This window comes from Styela clava, chromosome 11 (genome assembly GCF_964204865.1).
Source record: "Styela clava chromosome 11, kaStyClav1.hap1.2, whole genome shotgun sequence".
NCBI classification, from domain to species: domain Eukaryota; kingdom Metazoa; phylum Chordata; class Ascidiacea; order Stolidobranchia; family Styelidae; genus Styela; species Styela clava.
The window spans coordinates 10220301-10240807 of NC_135260.1; the positions used below are offsets into that span (position 1 = coordinate 10220301).

At 33.7% G+C, this 20507-nt stretch overlaps 1 protein-coding gene across 1 annotated transcript in view; it reads right to left on the minus strand.

Annotated features, from left to right (window-relative positions):
• The window catches only part of LOC120347119 (uncharacterized), a 59172-nt gene extending 46637 nt beyond the window's left edge, over positions 1-12535 (minus strand). The window contains exons 1-7 of the mRNA XM_039416967.2: positions 12135-12535; positions 10472-10603; positions 9680-9895; positions 9451-9561; positions 9072-9239; positions 813-921; positions 45-157 (exon numbers count right to left, since the gene is read on the minus strand). Of these exons, the coding sequence (XP_039272901.2) occupies positions 45-157; positions 813-921; positions 9072-9239; positions 9451-9561; positions 9680-9895; positions 10472-10603; positions 12135-12281 (996 nt within the window). The 5' untranslated portion in view covers positions 12282-12535. The remainder of the gene's footprint in view (positions 1-44; positions 158-812; positions 922-9071; positions 9240-9450; positions 9562-9679; positions 9896-10471; positions 10604-12134) is intronic.
• Between the last annotated feature and the right edge of the window lie 7972 nt (positions 12536-20507).

Genomic DNA, 20507 nt, shown 5'->3' on the forward strand with positions numbered 1-20507 from the left:
GTATGCAAGATATAATTTTTAGTAATGTTATAAAAAGAACTTACAGCATTGGCTTGTGATCCACAAACGTAACAGCTTTTGCATTCATTACATTGCCATCTGAGTGTACGAACTTTGGCTGTCAACTCTGCTGACAACTTCATGCATGATGGATGACCTTGATGAAATTAAGATTTTCACAATTAACTATTGGCACAAAAAATTTTTCAATGACAAACTAGAAAGGAGAATATCGGTCAGAGACCGAAGACTTATCGATCGAAAGTTAGGGGATCCCCCAAAACAGCGCTCTCACTCCATAGTGACACCTTGTGTCCCATCACTAATTAATTAATAACTCGCTATTTATACGACGTAATTCGCCCAAAATCAATAGGCTTCTGGTCCGAGATAAGATGAATGCACATGCAAAATCTGGAGCAGATTCAATCTCGCTTTCGTGAGATATCGCGTGCATCTAACAGACAAACAGACATACAGACAGACAAATACCTATCAACATACTTACCGATTAAAATCGATAAGTAACAATAGTTAATGTATTATATAATTTGCAGGTGGGTAATAAAGTCTATATTTGAGTAGGACGGTCTGATAGAATTCTATTTTCAAGTTTACCTCATTTTTCTCATTAAATGAAAATTCCTACATTTTGCAACAATCTATGGATGAATTGCATGAGTAATCAATAGATAATGTATGGAATCAATAAGTTCAAGCTATCCTAGCAGAAGACATACAAATATGCTTCAAAAGTCAAAACATCCATTTTGGCCTCATCATTTTTAAATGGTCAACCATAATCTACATACCACTATTACCACAATCAGCACAAGATAACAATTCCTCTGGTTCTCCAATTTTATTACATTGTGCTGTTCCTCTGCAATCTCCACATATCTGGATAGGTACTGCACGAGTCTAAAAAATATAAAGACAAAGGTATATATAATGTTTTATACATTTTGGTTTCTCCCCAAGGCCAAATGCTTCATGACAGACTATAAAAAACAAGCAGGAAACATGACATTTTGTACTGTTTTTGCAATAGTCTCAAATTCAATTTGGATTGGTATAGTGTACAGTATTAATTTTGTGATTTAGTTCAACATTGTCAGTGGGAAAAAACGCAATTTATTAAAAATATTGGAATTATTTTTACCATTTATGTTTTAGGCCAGTATGGCCTTATCCACGTCTCCAATATTAAGAAAGTCATATTATGTTTTAGTACAGGGCTACTCGACTAAACTATTTTCACCAAAGGTCCGTCCGTACACAAAATTTTAAAACTATCGGGATCTGGTCATTCCAAAAACTATATTTCGACTATGCATACACAATTTCAAATGCATTGATTGACAAAATACACAAGCAAAACTCAATATCACGCTTCGGTGCTGGTATGACAAGGCTTCAGTTGTGTAGCCAACTTTGCTTTAAAGGTGTGAAATATTCACCCCTACAGCAACCGTAAAATATATATATATATTTAAGTCTTCCAGCGACTTGAACTATCTTTAAGACTGAAAATTTGGAACATATAAGTTGCTGAGAAAAGCGATTTTTTCCGAGCAATATTAAAAAAACCACAACGTCCACAAGAATTTTAGCAACGGTTCATTAGTCCACTTTGTGTCCAATAGGAAAGTTATTTGTCAATCAATAGTCTGGGAAATTACATTTCGCTTTTGCCAATTATTTCAATTGAATACTCAAAAGGTCCGGATTCGGACCAGTTGAGTAAGCCTGTTTCAGTACATATATGTATGATTATCAGGACATTCAAACATAATATACAATCATAAGGAATCACATTGCAACAATACTCCATAATGCATTCAATATATCAACACAATGAATCATATTCTAAATTTACCAAAATGTGGACTTGTGTTCAAGCGTTAGACATAACTCTGATCAAATCGCAGATTAATAAAATCTCTGGTTTGAATCTCATGCCCACAACATTGACCAGAGTGTATGTGATAAATTTGGGTTGGCCATGCCAAACTCCTTCCAAAATAAAATAACTCCTTACATATTAGTGATTGTTTATGAGGAGCCTTGTTCAGAGCATATAGATACATCTTAGAAATAAATGGTGTACTATATCAGTTTGACACTAATACCAGGCAAGGTTTCACCAATAACGTTATGATTTCAATACTTGAATTATTTTAGGCGTTCATTCCATGATTTATTCCAATTAACTAAGTTTTCAATCCCCAACGCAGCTATAATGCATAAAAAAGATAGTAATCTTTCAGACCAATGCATTACATGACATTTGAGTCATATATTACGCAGAAAATTGTTTGTGCCGAGAGTCGCTATGTCGAATACCTTCAGTACCTCAATAATACACACAAATGACATTAATAATAGATGGCTTCTAAGAACAATAAGTGGGAGAATTTGAACATGCGTCAACTTTTAGCAATGAAATCACCAACAATATTGTGTATCAATTCCGTACTAATGACAGATGACATTTGTTGATCAATTTAATAAGTTAAGATTGCAAAGAGGTATTTTAAATATTATTCCAAGAAAATTTTAGACAGAATATATCAATAAATTATAGAAATTATTCCCATAACGTAAAATACCCTACTAATAATTGTTTACGTACTCTTTTCCATAATTAAATTTAATCCCCTTATTTTTGTCAATTACATTTCTCAAAACAGAAATAATTTGGTTTCTGTCTGTAAAAACTATTTTATTTATTAAACAGAACAGATCAGTTCAATATTTTGTTTACCAACTCATTCAATCTGAATTCCAGGTCAGGTCATAGAGTGTTCCCAAATGATAATCCAAATGTTAATGCTAAAATAAGTAATCTAACCTTGACTCATCTAAAAGCCTTTAATGCTATCAGGTCATAATAATAAAATTAAACATCAAAGCGATAATATGATAGTTATTTTAATCAGATCAAGCCTGATCGAAGTAGTTAATAAAAATGAAGGGTCGCACTTGAAAAACGATCAGTGTTGAATAATTTAAAACTTCATATGGCTATGCACAATAATCGAAAAAGTATGAACGTGGAATACATCATGATTGTGTCTGGGACCACTGTTACCAAAATAGCATAGGTAATACAATCTATATGTGATATTAAATTATACGGGAATATAATTTCATTGATTATAATTGCTTGTGAAATATTTGGGTAAATATCTCAAGTTCAAATTTATTAGTTTGAAACTGATACTAGAGCGGATAAATGATTATTAGGGTAAATAACCCCACTGATAATACTAGGAATAAATACACTTTATTACACAAAAACATTAACAACTTAGCAAATACTAATTAATGAAAAAGATACCGTGATTGTTTGCATTCCTAGTTTTGATAGTGACCTAGCATAACGAGGGGGGGGAGAATATTAAATAGTATTAACTATCTATTGGGATTTTATTGTTAGCCTGGCGTCTTTAATCATGAAATTGCAATTTAGTGTATAACTGATTAACAATGTTGATTCAATGAATAAGTACCATATATGATTATGTACGAAGGCATCTTTACTCCAAATATGATGTAATATACATCTTTGCAATAAACATGGTTCAGACAAGCAGTTATTGGGGCCATTACAAAGGTAAGGCCCAAGAGGTTAAAAGTTAAATCAAATTTAAATAGTACGAACTGTATTTATCCATACTTATATTCAAGGACATCCATTATCAAAATAAAATACTTATGATGAAGCAATCTCAAGAGTCGCATATTCCAGTCAAGATAAGTGGTCGATGTTGTGAATTCAAAACAACTCGATTACTAAACTGTCGCAAATTCATCTCAACAGGCTCAGACTAGATTTGACTCGAGTGCCCTTGATAACGAATCAATGCTGACTTAATACCAGCTAGCAAAACCACAATACTTGAGACAAACATGCCTTAATCTCAAAGCGCAAATAGTAGTATTTTCCACTCATTGATATATAAATCAGTCAAGTATAAGTAAATGGATGAATACATTATTGAAAAATACTCACAATTGAAACATGTGATATTACAGTTATGAATTCCAACTCTCAAAAGCTTTTTATTTTTTTTATATATACAATTGATTGAAAATCTATAACATGAATTTTTTTTCTGTGGCGTTTCATTTACACTTTTCGCTTTAAACAAGGCCCTGTATGTATAAGCAACCACTGATAACTACCAATCTGTAATGAGCTATTATTTTTAGAAAGACCGGAATCTTTCCGATTCGGCATTGCCCACCTAATTTATTACACCCTGGGTGAGGGCATGAGATTTGAACCCAAAACTGCGATGCAAACACAGTTTATTTGCTGGGCCAAGGGTGTGCAACTTTTGACACAGGAGGGCCACACAGAAATAACTGGGTGAAACCGCAGGCTGCACGTTAATATAGACTTTCTAGTAGATGCAGGCACAAAAATTTTGGTTATTGATCTTGTGACATGCGTTGTTTCGTTGTTTGCACACGGGCCGCACATCATTCAAAATTGGCACTTTTCCCCGGGCCACATAATTTTTTTTTTGGGGTCGCATTCGGCCTGCAGGCCGCAGATTGCACACCCTTGTGCTAAGCCATTGCTCTCACAATTGAATCGAAAAATGGACGTAATCAGTTTGAATGATAAATTAGAAAATAGCAAAATGGATCAATTAATCAGACCAAAATAATTAGAACACTAATTAATGACATAATGATTCATCCAATGATTATTATTAATTGAATATCACAATTGTACAATTTCTAATTCTGGTTCCTAAAAAAATATTTGTTAAAGAAAATTAAAAAACAACCATTGAATGGTGTCAACATCAAACACCACAAACAAGTTGTACTGAGTTCACAATGTGTTAAATAAAACTTAAATAAAACAAAGGAAGACATTGTTTATTATTTTTTATGATAAGATATCAGAGTTGATTTGTTTAAATAGCCCATTTATATTCAATTGCATAAAAACTTAATAAACATTCAAAAATAACCTGATGATAATTCTAATTTGGACCTTCAAAAGTGACATTGAACAACTACAAGTTCAGGGTATTTCTTCATTTATAATCATCGTTTATATCTGACCTTATTGATATTGCAATCAAAATAAATCATAAAATTTTTATTACCGGTAAGAAAATAGAAAATAAATCATGTCAAACAGCCAGTAGAAGGCAGTTGGGGGAATTATTAGGTATTTTAGACACCTGCAAAGCGCAAATTCAACCGAAACTATTGTGATTATCTGAAGTATAAGAACGTTTATTAACAAATCAGTATCCACAAAATAAATAACTTTATATTTTGTGTGAATTGGAATGGTTATTTTATTGCATAATCATATTACTGAACAGTTAGATATTGATGTCTGTTTCGTGTCAAAAGGTTATTAAAAACGTTTTCAGGCAATATAATTTTTCATCATAATTTAGTATAACATAAGGTTATCGGCAAGTCTCACATAAGCTTTAAACCCAAAACAAATTTAAAACAGCTTAAAAAATCTGCTGAAAAATTCAGTGTGTTGTCTATTTTACAACACATAAAAGAATGTTTTATTTCGACAACACTTAACGACTAGAGAACCATTATATAACCCCAAATGTGTAGTGTTTACAGGGCGGTCTCAGAAATTAAAAATAAATAGGTGTTTGACGTATGTGCTCTGCAAAAGGTCACGCCAATCGGTGCACAATAATATTGTTGACAAAGCACCTGCGCGCGCAACGACAGACAAAAGGCGGTTGATAAACCGGTGATGATAATCTCGCTATAGCATCAACATTGTGCTTGGTAAATAATACACTTGATAATACAATACAAATAAAGTCATAATCTATTGAATCAGGGAAATGGAAACTGAAACATCTTGACCTAATAAGAGTCCATTCATCTGAATTTGAAAACAAATTATCAAAACTATTACTGTTGAAAAAATAAATAAATTTTTATTATTAAATTCATATAAATTGATTAAATTATATACCGTACATTTATTTATCAGCAAAATATTTGTATCACAAACATTCCATTTTCACTCCAAACAAGTCTGTAAACTAGAAGGCACTAATATATAAGATGGGAATTACTGTATTTTGGAAAGACTGTGATGTAAATTGTAAACCAAGTGCAACCAACTACAGCTTCCTAGTATTTTAAAAACAATGTTACTTCAACTATTGGAGCCAATGGCAGGCAAACGGTATGCAAAACAATGAAACATCTGATGAAAATATGTTAGGAATGCTTCACTTCCTGGTTTTGTATTATCCAATTAAATTATGTCACTGTTATCACAACGAATATCAAAATTTTCCCAGAAATGAAAAATTCTCTTTTGTCATAATATAAGCTATGGCATTAGTCATCTCAGGAAATATATGATCAATTAACATGAATAATACAATATATTGAAGTCAGTATTAGTTAGCACATATTGAGCTTCTATATTTCAGCAGTGCCACATTTTAAAAAAATTTTGAAGAATTGAAATTATTCATGTTTTTCATTTGAAATGGATATGAATAAATCTTGCTACCACGTTATATAAAAATTCGTAATTGTAGACCGTAGTGTGTAATTTATATATTTTGCACCTGCTACCTATGCCAAACAGAATTATAACAACCTTTATTATAGAATACAAAATTGGGTTATTTGATCAATCAAATGAAGTATTGTACAGGTTGTTTCAAAAAGAATTTTCTACTGTATATAGTCAATGAATCAAAAATCGCTAAAATCAGTTTTTATTATCCCCCATTTCCTTATCATAATTGCACTTTACAGCGGAAAAAGTCTTTAAGAAATGAAAACGAACATCACAAAATAAGCCAGACTATGATAAATACAATTGACTGAAATTAATCTAATCTGACCTTTTCATTGTCAACCGACTTTGGGAACAAAGTTGGGAATACAATGTCTTTGATGTGATTATATTATCAGAAACAGCTGTCATGTAGATATGAGACAATGTTTGCTTATGTCTCACCATCAACCAATCAGTCTACAGACAGTTAAAAAAGTTTTGTAATATGTCATAATCATGTTCTAACAGCGTCATTTGTTTATGATCTGCTAAGTGTTAGGTCACCTTTATGTGAATCATGATTTTTATCTATGTATATGATTTACTTCATCTGTTTGAATTCCAACCATCGAGAATATTCAAATAGGCAAAACTCGTTAACATAATTTTACAATCAGTGGCAGAAGTTCCAGAGATGTCCAAAACGAATTGGATATTCCAATATATTTGAAATTGATCATATTCAACAAAGTAAACTTTTGAACTTAGGAAGGATTCAGAACATTTTTATTGAAAAATTAGCGATTTTGTGCCACCAGACAAGTAGATCAAACATACGATATCTCAACTGGTAACATACAAACCTTGAAAACAATGACCTTTATATTTATGTGGTTTTAGATATGATCAACATGAGGATAAAGTGATTTATGAAATTTTCCATATAAACTTGCCCCCTATTTAGAAGGTATTTGAAAATATTTTCTCTAAATATATTTGCTATCCATGGGCAGAACCACAAACTTTATGACAAACTGAATACATTAAATATCTAAATTTTCCTCTTTGTGTACAGTGATGTCACAAAGATCTAATATATTCAAACAATGTCACTTTATAATAAATCTGTCAAAGATTTGGTAACAAGAGTAATGTCCACAATATGATACCTTAAATGTAGAAGCAATACTAACTATAGGTTATGTGGAAAAAGGAAATACCACAGTCAAAAATCCCTTCAGATACAATCAGGTTTATATATTGATATATCATATATTTTAGCTAAATATAGACACAGAGCACTGTGCAGCAGTGGTCAGAAAACAATTCCTGGAGATATGAATCACTATATTATTATGTTGTCATAATCATATTGTTAGAGATGTAAACTGAAAAGTACCACAGCAAAGAAAACCATGAATACCATATTTAAAAAAATAAGTACTGTTATTTTATAGTGTGAACTGTAAAGACAATATGCAAACAGAATTATAGGTCAAAACTAAATATACACATAAGTCTTAATAGTAATCTCACTAAAATGAAAGTAATTGACAATCGAAAACTTAAAAATAAAAGCGATTGTAAGGTAATATATAGATAACTCATAATAGTAAGTAGTAACAGTCCATCGCATGTCTATTTTACTCGAAGTGTAGGTAGTTTGACGCATGGCTATTCTACTTGAAATGTAGGTGTGACAATGTCAAAGGCAGATAAACACATTATTTGTTCATTTTACATGTCAGCTATAATTAAATTAACAAAGTTCAAACAGAAATTAAAATAATTGTAGTGAATTTATTCTAATCTTTCTTCAATCATTTACAAATAGCAAAATACAGATCAACACCGAATTCCCAACAAAACGTTACTAAATAACAATGATAAACTCAAATACCAATGTGCCCTTTGCGGTTATATATTACGTCAATCTATTCTAAACATCAAATATATAAATCCTGTGAACCGAGTAAACACTGCATGGTTCATTCACATTGATAATTATAACATATACAGGTAATTGAATTTGAAGTTACATTGTGTGATAAATAAGATCATCATGACATAATATGATATTTAAAAAATTGACCCATTCCAATTACGTAAAATGAAAAAGAAGCGCAGATCAGCCCATACTGTTATGCTTTCAAATCACTATTACAACTCATATAATGAATAACAATACATACAACAAATCTGAATCTATCTATAACACAGTGTTATCACCTGTCAATTCATTACAACACTATTGCAGTAATCTATAGCTCGAATAGAAGAATGAGGCTGATAAAAAATTATGCGCTCCAGAAGTATGTGTACCAATATGGAGGTAACTAATTTTGTTCGTCTACTTTACATCAAGTTGTGTGAAGGGACTGAAACCTATGAGCAGGGGGTATATTCACTTGGATAACACAGGCGGTCCCGAACTCGTAATAGTACTAAAATAGGGAAAATCGAAATAAATTATGACCTAATCCTAACCTGGTACACATACTACGGAAGTACCATTAACTCTTGATTTAAAAATTACCTCCAAAACTTTTCCATCATCTGTGTCAGTATGATTTGTTTTGTTGGGTGATGTTGTATTTTTCTGTGATAATTTATAAAGTGAATCTTCTTTGATAAACAATCCTGTTGCAACTCCATGTTTTGCAGCAACACGAATATGACGAATTAATTCCAATGATTGAATACCCTGTTTATCAAAAATTTTCAAGATGAACATAAATAACTTATTGCTAACCATATCCAACGAAAATGAAAAACTTGAAACTTTATATGACAAAACAATTAGAGAATGACAATAAGAAGCAACAACTCAGAAAATATTTAACCAGAATCATTACTAGTAATCAAAAACTATTTGAAGCAATGTAAATTTGAGGAGAAGCTTCAGTCTAACTCACCTGCACATAATAAGTTGATTGAATATATTTGTCAATATCTTTCAGTAAACAACCCTCTGGTAATGTCAATGCTTCAAGGCCAATTGTAATCAAACGAGTGTAGTCAGAAACCTGAAATTTATAAAAAAAAAAAAAATCAATGACTACATTGATTTATTAGGTTTACTGCGAACACATTGAAAAAGCCTGAATAAAATACTAATATATTGAGCAATCGCATATTGCAAACCTGTATCATTTTATGTCTTTGTAAAGGATTTCTTGGAATCAATGTTATTTCAGGAGGTGGGGCAAGAGGTGTTTTGGGTGTGGATGGCAGGACGAACTTTTTTGGTGTTTTTCCATTAGCTGGTGCTGGTGACAGGAAACTTCGTTTTACTTTTCCACAAGGTTTCGGTGTCATAGTAGCAGGATCACGATACGAGTATTCTCCATGATTCATTATCTGTAAATTTTTCAAGTTTTAACATTATTAAAATATCAGCCAATATACAGGGTGAACCCAAAAAAACAGAACCCATCAATTTCTTGATTCCTCCTACAAAAAGGAGGGAAATTTATTTAACAAACTACTGTATGTGTAAGATTGTACCAAAAGTTTCAGAAATCTAGGACGTTTTACACAAAAGTTAAGTTTTCCAAGAATATGTTCAAGTGACCTAGGTTCTGTTTCCGGGGTCACCCCCACAAAAAACGTCAACGGTAGCATAACTAAATGACTGGTGGTCTAACAGTTGGCGAGCTCAGCGAACTATTGTATCATCACACATAATAAATTAAGCTGAGAGCTTTAATTTGTACAAGAGATATCCATGACCACTGCCTGATAGATTGTAACAAAACAGGAAATACATACATAAATTCAGCAAAGTTAAATTCAGGTCCTTGTGTTTCAGCGAATCTTAAAGTATTGTTAATACACAAAGTGCAAAAAATCTAATGATTTATTGTTATTTATTATATGACTTGGAGAGGCATTCATTGCATAATGTAGATAAAATTATTGAACAAATTCAATCACCTTCATGATATGATTCTCGATTACCATTTCTTCTACACGATTTGTCACTTCTTCATGCGTTGTGTTAGTAAAATTTTTTGATACAGCGTTACAAATTCTCTGCATATTTGGACGTTGCTTTTGTCCTTTGATCTAGAAATAAATCCAACTTGTTAATGACCACGAAAGTACGCAAAATTTATTTACTCTGTCTGGTTAATGCTGGTAGTTTCCAGTAACAGATACATATACAAACTTAGGGTGCCACAACAATAACAGGAAAGGAATTAAAATTCAAGTTTTGTTGGAGACATCCTCAAATGAAGACTGATAAAGATTGTTCAAACTAGTCCACTAAAATACTTAAACAATTACAATAAATTTTTGTTCGTTCTTTCTTTCTTAATGACAATATTTGACATCAGTAAATTACAGCCTACAGGCCTACAGATTTCAGTGTTTATAGAAATAAATCCTATAGTGTATCAGATATATCATATATCAGATTGCGTAATAGATGACCATGGGAATGTTCAAATCAGTTATCAGAATGCAATTTGTCTATTACATTAAAATAGCTGACTATATTGATGAGAGTTCATTATGCCATTGATGACAGAGCTGGAAAGTACCCAACATATATAAAAAGCATATGTCGTATAGGACTTCCTAAACCCAGCCTGGAGGATAAATCCGACCAGGGTAATAATTTGAAATGGCCCGCCGAACTTGAGTGAAGTGAAAAGGGGTTCAACAGATTTTGTTTTTTCTTACCTTTCTTGCGATCTAGATACCACCAATTGTTATGTCATTGTCACAGTTCAAGCATGTGTTTATCGTAGCAATTCAATTATACTGGTATCTTCATTATATGTACCGGTATCAGGATTACATAGGGCAGTAATTTGGTTTATAAGCCATATAAAAAAGCATTGAGATATCAAAAAACAAACGAAAAATATACTCTGAAAACAGATGTTTCTTGGATAAATGGCAGCATTCGTATTTATGTTATGAACAGCATCAAACTTCAGCGATTTGTCTTCTTTGCCAATGAACTATTCCAGTTCTGAAGGAATTCGACATTAGGCCCCAATATGAGCCAAACAAACTTGTTTCAAAAAAATGTCAAATGAAAGTGAATCCACTGAAACCCAGCTAAACCATCGCACTTTCAAGTGCTACAATTGTCCCGCCCGTGAACATCCTTCCGATTCTAATTTTGGCCATGGCCAATAAAGTTTGGGAACCCCTGCTACAGAGGTACCGGTATATACCAGTAAGCAAAAAGTAGGTTTGCAGCCAGGAAGAGGGTCAATTAAGGAAAACAGTTATGTAAATTTACCTATAAAATAGCCAATACGATTAAATGAGAGAGACCACTTAGGGTTGATATTGAATATTTCACTTCTTTCAAAACTAGTAAAACATTACCTTTCCATGCCATACTGTTAATAACTGACTGGAGGGGTCAAAGAGTCAGACTTTGTCAAAATACTGTGATAGCATGTATATCCAACCAGGATGTAATAGGAAAAGCCGAACCAGAAAGACATTTATATCTCTTTTTATTTATATCAATGGTTGTATGTGCTGCAGAGCCTTGTTCAGGGCAAAAGCGTATAAATATGACACATATATGGAACCAGTTCATGATGTATAGCAAAAATGACCAATTCGATACCTTATTAATAGCCACCATGATTGCATCATCCAGACCAGTGTCTGTTGAAGTTTTGTTTGCAGAACTTATGGATTCCATACTCCGTCTCCTGGAAGTCTCGCTTCCTTCACTGCGAGTTGGTGAGGAAATAGATCCTTGTCTCACCATGTTTAGTAGCAAATCAAATTTCTACAAATTGTCTATTTTTATTTCCAATTTCAAAGTAAAAAAATGCTTCAAGTTACGTCCTCGAGCCTATATCCTAGAAGATCCATCTCAATAAGATTCCATGTAATATGTTGTTCTTTTGCTTGTAATTCACTTCACTGAGAATATAATCAGTGATCAGTATATCCAAAAACCAGAAAATAATGTAAAATATAGAAAACCAAAAAACCAAAAAATCTGTCTCTCAACTACTCAATATGTTTAATCTATTGGTAACTGTAATAAACCTTTAAACAGCAAAATGAAAAATAAATTATTTAAGAAATATTATAAATTTATTATACTTCATAATAAAATATAAATAATAGGAATAACAAAACTACCTCAAACAAACTTACTTTACGTGGTACATATATCTCAGCCTTAGATGCTACTATTTTTCATAAATATGACATACATGTACAAAATTAGCGTTTAATCAGATAATGACCACAAGCTTTGGCCTAAATTTTATACATAGATAAGATAATCCTTAAAATTAATTCGCACATTTTCCAATACATATCGGCAGGTCACGAATACTTTTATTTTTAGGCAACAAACTTCTTAATTAGAATTTCGTTTCACAAAAGCTAGAAATAGGTGACCTATTCATATATATAGATTGTATGTTCAGATTAAACCATAATAAGATAAGCATGGAATAAGACACCAAAAATAAGCAATTACAAATTTGGTGTCTGAGTCATCAGTAGTGTTCCCATTCTCACAAATATGCACAAATCATTTAGGCAAGAGAGATATGAAGGGATATTTTTTAACTAAAATTATTGCAGTGATGGGAATCATTGAAACATTTGTTTGTGTGTTGGTATAAATATCAGGAGATGATTTTTTGTTGATTGAAAATTCATTCTAATGGTGCAACACTTCGAACTTTTTCTGAAAAAAAAATGCCTGGGGCAGTCAAAATGAGGTAGAATAAGCTATTTCATTATACCTCCGAGTTCAGACTAAAAAAAACATATATTAATATTAAATCAAATGATAAGGATCAATGTACTTCTTTTGAATATCCCACTCGCAAATAGATTCTAAACTATGCTTCGTATAAAGAACCCCATACCTAGGTGGTTGCAATTCACCAATCAACACACTCTGAAGGATAAAATTTTACCAGGCTGGCCACCACCATCACAGAGGGTGAAACCTGTTACGCGGCACCTATATAAGCCTTCATGATGAATAAGCAAAATTCTACACTTGAATCTAAGGAACTTATCACACAAATTTCTCCTTGCATTGTGCAAAAAATTTGTGATTGATAACGAGGTTTACAGATGTTCTGGGAGGAAGATGTGTAAGGTTGTGCCATGATTGTCACGATAATAATATAAATCAATCGTGACATACATTGGCCACCACATAACCAAAATTCGTTCCTGTGGAAAGTTTTTGCTACAAACTCTGGCTAAGGTAAAATTTTGTTCCTTTTTCAGAGGAATTCAATGTTGACGTTTTTAGATTGCGCTTTTTTGATTTAATGCGCAGTACCGGTTTGTCGATTTTGTGATAAGAAGGAGGTTACCTGCTAAATTGTTTTGTATAATTGATCATTATAATTGATGTCTTTGAATATAGGGCTTATTCTTGGAATTGGAGAACTGTGCTGTACTGCCTATTACATACGACTAAGATAAAAATTTTCATTTTGCTACTGTAATTTAAGCTTTGGATTCCAACTGTATTGTATTGCAATTCACATCAGCACTATGAAGTAGGCAATGATTGATATATGGAGTCAAATGGGAAGTTTTTTTGATGATAATAATGACAACGCTGGAGAAGTATTTTCAGAATATACGACCTCAAAACTCTGACCTCCCGAAACCAAGGAAATCAATATTTTTACCCTTCGTCAAAAATAAGATAACAAGATTGAGCCATCCAGAGATGATCAAACTACTAGAATTCATCATAAAAATGGCAATGGACTAGATTTTCATATTTATTCTGGCAAATATAATTAGACAAAACAGATTGATAAAATACACTTTCATCCAATTACCAGATCAGATATGGGAATAGATATCCTTTGACAGTTCTATGAGGTAAAGTCATAATCGACAACTGCTACGCAAACAATCCTGCGACAATGCTGAATCCAGCAGTCCCCATGTACAATTATCGCATCTGCAAGATTCAAACCTGCATAACTATGCATGAATAGTGCATTCTTAATGCCTAGCAGAAGCAATAACTATCTAGACTTGCATAAAATCCTGCATGCTTCTTTTTTGGTGTTAAGCAAGCTTGGATAAATAACACGAGGGGAAAGTTGTCTATGCTAAACTAACTCGTACAACTATTCAGTCAGTAGAGTACAATCGTAAGAAAACAAATACTCGAGCACCATCATGGTGTATATTGGAGTTGTCCTTTATCAAGATTAATTTATCTCAATGACCAATAGTAGCTACAAAAGCAATCATAACTGCTTCCCATGAGTTAGTACAGCAAATTTTTCTCTTTACAATATCTTGCTATATATGCAAAATACACGTCACTTCGGCAAACAGGCAAAACAAGGAGCATCAGCTGATTATGACATTAGATGTGTATAAATAAATATCTGGAAATAAGACACAAATATTTGATGCGACACATATAACTCAATCCCAAGACAAATGTTTAATCGAAAATGTTATGTGTGGTATCGAATGTAGCAAGACAACTTTTATCTATCATTTGTTCACGCTAATATTTTTTGTTTCCAGCTCATCGACAAGCAAAGTTACCCTAGCAGACATCTCTATTATTTCAGTATTTCAAAACGGTAAAAGAGAATTGATTGCCAGAAATAATTGATGCCATGAAAAATAAATGACAAAAAAAGGAAGATGGTCGGAACAGTTGTCAGATTTACGTCAAAAATTTAGTGCATCTAGACCAGTATTCTTCAACCTTTTTTATCGTGGTATACCTTTTACAATTTTCAAGAACTTTGTATACTTTACAAATACCAATGTTCACTCAATACCTAAATAGACATTAAATTTCAAGCACAGATTGTACTGCAATATTATCATGCAATCTAATAGGCTAGTTATAGACGTTCTGATTTGACTGCCTTTTCCTTAGCGTGAACGGGAATATTGCTCACTGTAAATCGAGCAACATGCATGGCAGCCAAAATCACCTACCCAGACATGTTCCCACATTATCTATATAATTTGTGACGTAACAATGTGCTTGAGTCGGTTATTTGCGTAAATACCATTTTATATTTCATGTGCGCCTTGTTTGCATTGTTGTCTTCGCTTGAATATTTTATAATTCAATATATTACAGTTTAGAATCCATGACTTAGGCTGTACACCCTTCGTATACCCTTTATCAGCTGTATACCCAACTTATGGTCCGGTATACATTTGGGTATACTGTATACCCGGTTGAAGAGCACTGATCTAGACCATCAGTAGAAATTCGACAAATTCACAGGATTTTCCCCATTTCTGTAGATAATTATTTTCAGAGTCACGCCTTTACAGGCTTCTTTTTTATTTCAAGCTTCGTTTCAGTATATGGCTGCGATTCCAAGATGTCCCGACAGTTTTTACTTTTCTGTCCCAACCTAAAAATGAAAATCCAAGGCAGACTCCACTACTGCCACTAACAGACTCACCCACTGCACTAAGACTTAAACTATATCAACGCAAAGAACATTAGGTTACATCAAAAATTAAATTATTTAACGAATTTCATCAAATTATAAAAAAAAATCGGTACCAAGATCAGAAGACAGAAGTACAACACCTGCAACGACAGAAGCAATAAACACAGAAACATAAGAATAAAACTAAACTGCTCTTATTTCACACTCATTTGTCACGTGATTTATCTCTCCGGTGACGTCAATTTTATTCAAATTCAGCGTAGTATAACAAACTTCTGTATCTGTGTGTGTGAGTATGTTCCTTGCTTCAAAATGCAACAGCGTCTGCATACCGGTAATGAATAAACATTATAAAACTGTAATAAAGATGGGATAGATGTACAAAACAAAGCTGACCTAAAAACAGTTGTGCGACATTGTTATGTGTGAAACTAAGTTGTGCTCTCTTTAAAATAGACAAAAAATCTTGTGGTTATTGCTACGTGTAGTAAACGAGAGGGATTCCAAATTAAATCATGCTGCTCATTACAATATGGAGGAGATTTTATGCTAACTAACTGTCTACAGTTTTATTAATGTGTATCTAACTTTAATTAACTTTGATAATAATTATGTGCGAGCGACATGGTGGACTCCTCCGTAGGGTGGTTCAAGTACCGTAACTGCTGGTCGGTTACGGCTTCCTCTACCATGAATTCCATGCATCTGAAACAATTGAATACCTGATCAAACAATTCCATACCGGACATGGACTAGAACCGGGCGATAGGCCGGGGTTCGCCATGTGAGTGGGTCGTCATATCCGCTTTCTTCTACACCGGGATAAATATGTAAATCCCATTCACTGGTTCGACTTGTCACTGAGCACTTTCATGAATTAATTACAATGCCGGCAGTCAACTTCATTCCTGCTACGGCATCCTCGCAACGTTCTCATACGGATGCACTGGCGCAAAGCCATGACGATATGCAGCGGACATCGAGATTCTGCGGAAAGTCGCGGTGCTCTTCGAATTAACGAAAAGCAGTTGGTTTGAATTTAGAATAAATATAACCTACCAATACTTATCTAAATCTATTTTAGGTCGTATTCAGTCAACTTCATTTGTGTGATGCAGTAACCCGTTGTTTATTCAATACTAAATTTGATAATTAGTATCGGAAAAGTATTCTGAAAAAACTTGCTCATCTCGCTAGGCAATGACATGATTCATTTAATATTAATTGATTCAAGCAGAGGAGGTGTGGCGAAACTGCAAAGTCTAAAGCTCGCGTTCAGAACGTGGATCACCAAGGATCACCAACTTATTTTTTGAGCATTGATTCCTCAGGCAGCTTGGAAGAGTTTTTCCTATAATGCTTACAAATCTTGTTCAAAGCTGCTTCAAAACCGACAAAATTTATGTTGTTTATGTTCATACGCTGTGCGCTAAGTGCTAAGTTGGACTGAGTCTGCAGTGTTGTTCAGTTCCTCTGGAATAGCCATGAATAACCATGAAAGGCAGAAGTTACGAAATATACCAACAAGCTTAAGTTTTTTGTCTTTCAAAAAAGATAAGTTTGAACGCGACATTACTATGGAATCAGTAGATAAGCTACAAAAGGGTCACAAATTGATCCAACTGTCGTCAACATTTGCTCGATCCCATTGTGAAACAAGCCTAAAAGGCGGTTGCAGGGGGAAACGCTTTTCGAGGATTTTTTTTTCTATTGTAGACTACTGGCCATACATGAATTTTATTGTGAATACAAAAAATCAATAAAACATTTTTCATGAATACAATATGTCAAATATTCAATCATATATCAGTTGTTTAACTGTTCATTTTCGGGGCGCACCGTTTGGGAACCGCTGCCTTGAATGACTGCGATATTTTACTGATTGTAAATATTCGCTTCCCAACTGCACTTATATTCGATTACTACATGTTTTCTGATTTATAGTTGCTTTACGCGTATTGCCCGATATTGAAACGCGTTCACGCCTTTGTGTGCTTGTATTATTTTTTGGGGTTGGGTACTGGATAGGCGCATATTATGCTTGTACGTTTTTCACTATATTCAAAGTTATGTTCGCCTTCAAGGTGTCTCTGAACTTTGTTTGTCCGTTTACTTTTTGTTTTGATTTGTGTCAGAGAACCGAAATAAAATGATTGATGTTGTCAATTGCATCTTCATGACCTTGCAGCTATGGATTTTCTGATGTGACGAAACATAAAAAATCCGTAACTATCAATCATGCATTTTGGTTCTCTGACGTAAACAACACAAAAAGTAAACAGACAAACAAAATGCAGAGATACCTTGGCGACGGGCATAACTTTAAAAAAGTTAAAAAAGCGTACAATGTACGTGCCCACCCACCAAAAAATAATAAAACAAACACAGAAAAACGCGATTTACAATCGGGCAGTACTTTGAAAGCAATTTGGAATTGATAAAGGAATGGGTGTTTGGTAATTGCGACATCTCATAACTATCCTGTTAACTCAAAGGCAGGAACTTCCATCGAATTGAAGTTTGCAGTAGGCTATATGATTTAAAACAGAGGTCGGCAAACTGCGGGCTAAATGTGGCCGTAGATCGTTGTCATTGTTTTAGAACAGGAGAGCAATGCTCACATATATGGACACGAAAGTCAAAACGAAGTATTATTGGCATCTACAGTAATCTTTCACAGTAGACTATCGGAACCGCAGTATTCACGACTTCGCTCGACCACCAGTTCGCGAATTCCATAGAGCCCGCAGATATTTTCAAAATAAATAAAAGTTATAGCCTTCTTGCGAAAACAAAAATTATTACCCGCTGACTGACAAAGCAGAGAAAATCGATTTTTCCATAACAACAAGGAGAAAAATTGTAATCATAAACAACACAACATAATAGGAAAACAACATATAGGTCCATTTCGTGTCCAAAAAGTCACTTTTCTCAGCAACTCTTGCGCTCCTTTTGGGAAAACGGGGCGTCTGGTAACATATTGATGAACGTCCTCTTTTTTTCGATAAATTGAAGATCTTCCCGATCTTACTTGCACGCTTAGGCGACGAGACGTTTTGCGATTGAATTTTCAGTCAATCCAGGGAGTTTATTATCTTCTTTCTTGACAATGATGGATTTCAAAAGGCTGAGATTAGCATCAACAATACATCCACGGTCAGATTTACGTTTTCTCTCGCCAGTACGACGGGGTCTGTAGCATTTGAGACCTTGTGAAATGAGCAATCAAACTCGGCCATTAGTGAGAACACACTGTTTCATGGGAAACCTTGCTTATCGTTACCAGTCCCTATCTTTACCATGTAATCACGTGAATTATTTTTTTACTTCGTCAAACTTAACCTTTTTATTCGCCGTTTCACTCGGCAAACTAGGCCGATCTACGCCTTACAAATTGACGATAGCATTGTGTATGCGACAGGTCATAACCGTCAACCTCATTTGCCGAAGTTTATAGAACTAAAGCGGACCAGAAAAAATGAGATGAATATTGGGAAACGTGAATATGACAACGAAATGAAAGGACAATGGCATGTGAATTTTTTTTTTCTTATAGCCGTCAAATCCGAACTCAAATTATTATTTCTTTTTGCGTTCCTTATGATTCTTCAATGCCATTTTTAGGTTTTTACGACTCTGTGGCTCCTCAGCAGGAAAAATTGAAAATTAAATAAGGTCATTTTTTGCTTATCAGATTATTTAAATTGTTTGCTTTGGTATTTAGATATATAAATTAATGGAAGATGTGTGTGTCCGAAAACACTGCGTATGACGCATAGGAGGTTGATGTGTACATGTGAATCGTTTTGCGTTGTTGTTGGCATTAAAATCGCTTTTGTCTGCAGCTCACAACCCAATCGTATTCAAATTCAAAGCATTTAAAGATGAAAATAGTCGCTACAAGGCTATCCTATGTGCTAAAAAGCCATTAATAAGTTTAATAATATGATGGCGCCAGTAAAGAACTTTATTTTTCAGCAGAAATGCACGAATTCGAACAGATATAACAGTAACACAGAGCAACAAAAACGCGTCCAATCTTAGCAGCAGTCAGACCAGAAGAGAGAAACATATGATAAAACCATTGACACATCAATGGATAAAACGCGGTCACGTAAGAAGAGGTGGTCAGAGTCGAGTCTGAAGAGGAACAACTCCGACCCCGCAAACCTCTGCACACGACACTAAGACAATATATATAAACAATTAAAACAACAAAAAACAACCCCCCCCCCCCTAAAAATATTTCTGGTTGAAAACTGTCAGAAATGAAATTACTCTTTAATGATACTTGCTCAATAGGTAAGCAGCAGACGATATACTGATATGATAGCAAACATTCGTTAAAAAATTTCTTCTTTTGAATATTTGAAAGCTGGTTTCAGTTGTTTCCCATTTATTTTAAATTGCCCATACATGCATGTGTAGCTTTAAAGCCCGAGAGGGTTTTGAACTAGTGATCACAGCACTCATCTACTAACACGCAGCAAGTTACACGCTTCTTGCGGCAACGACTGCGGCCTAGACGAAGGATAAAATACGCACGA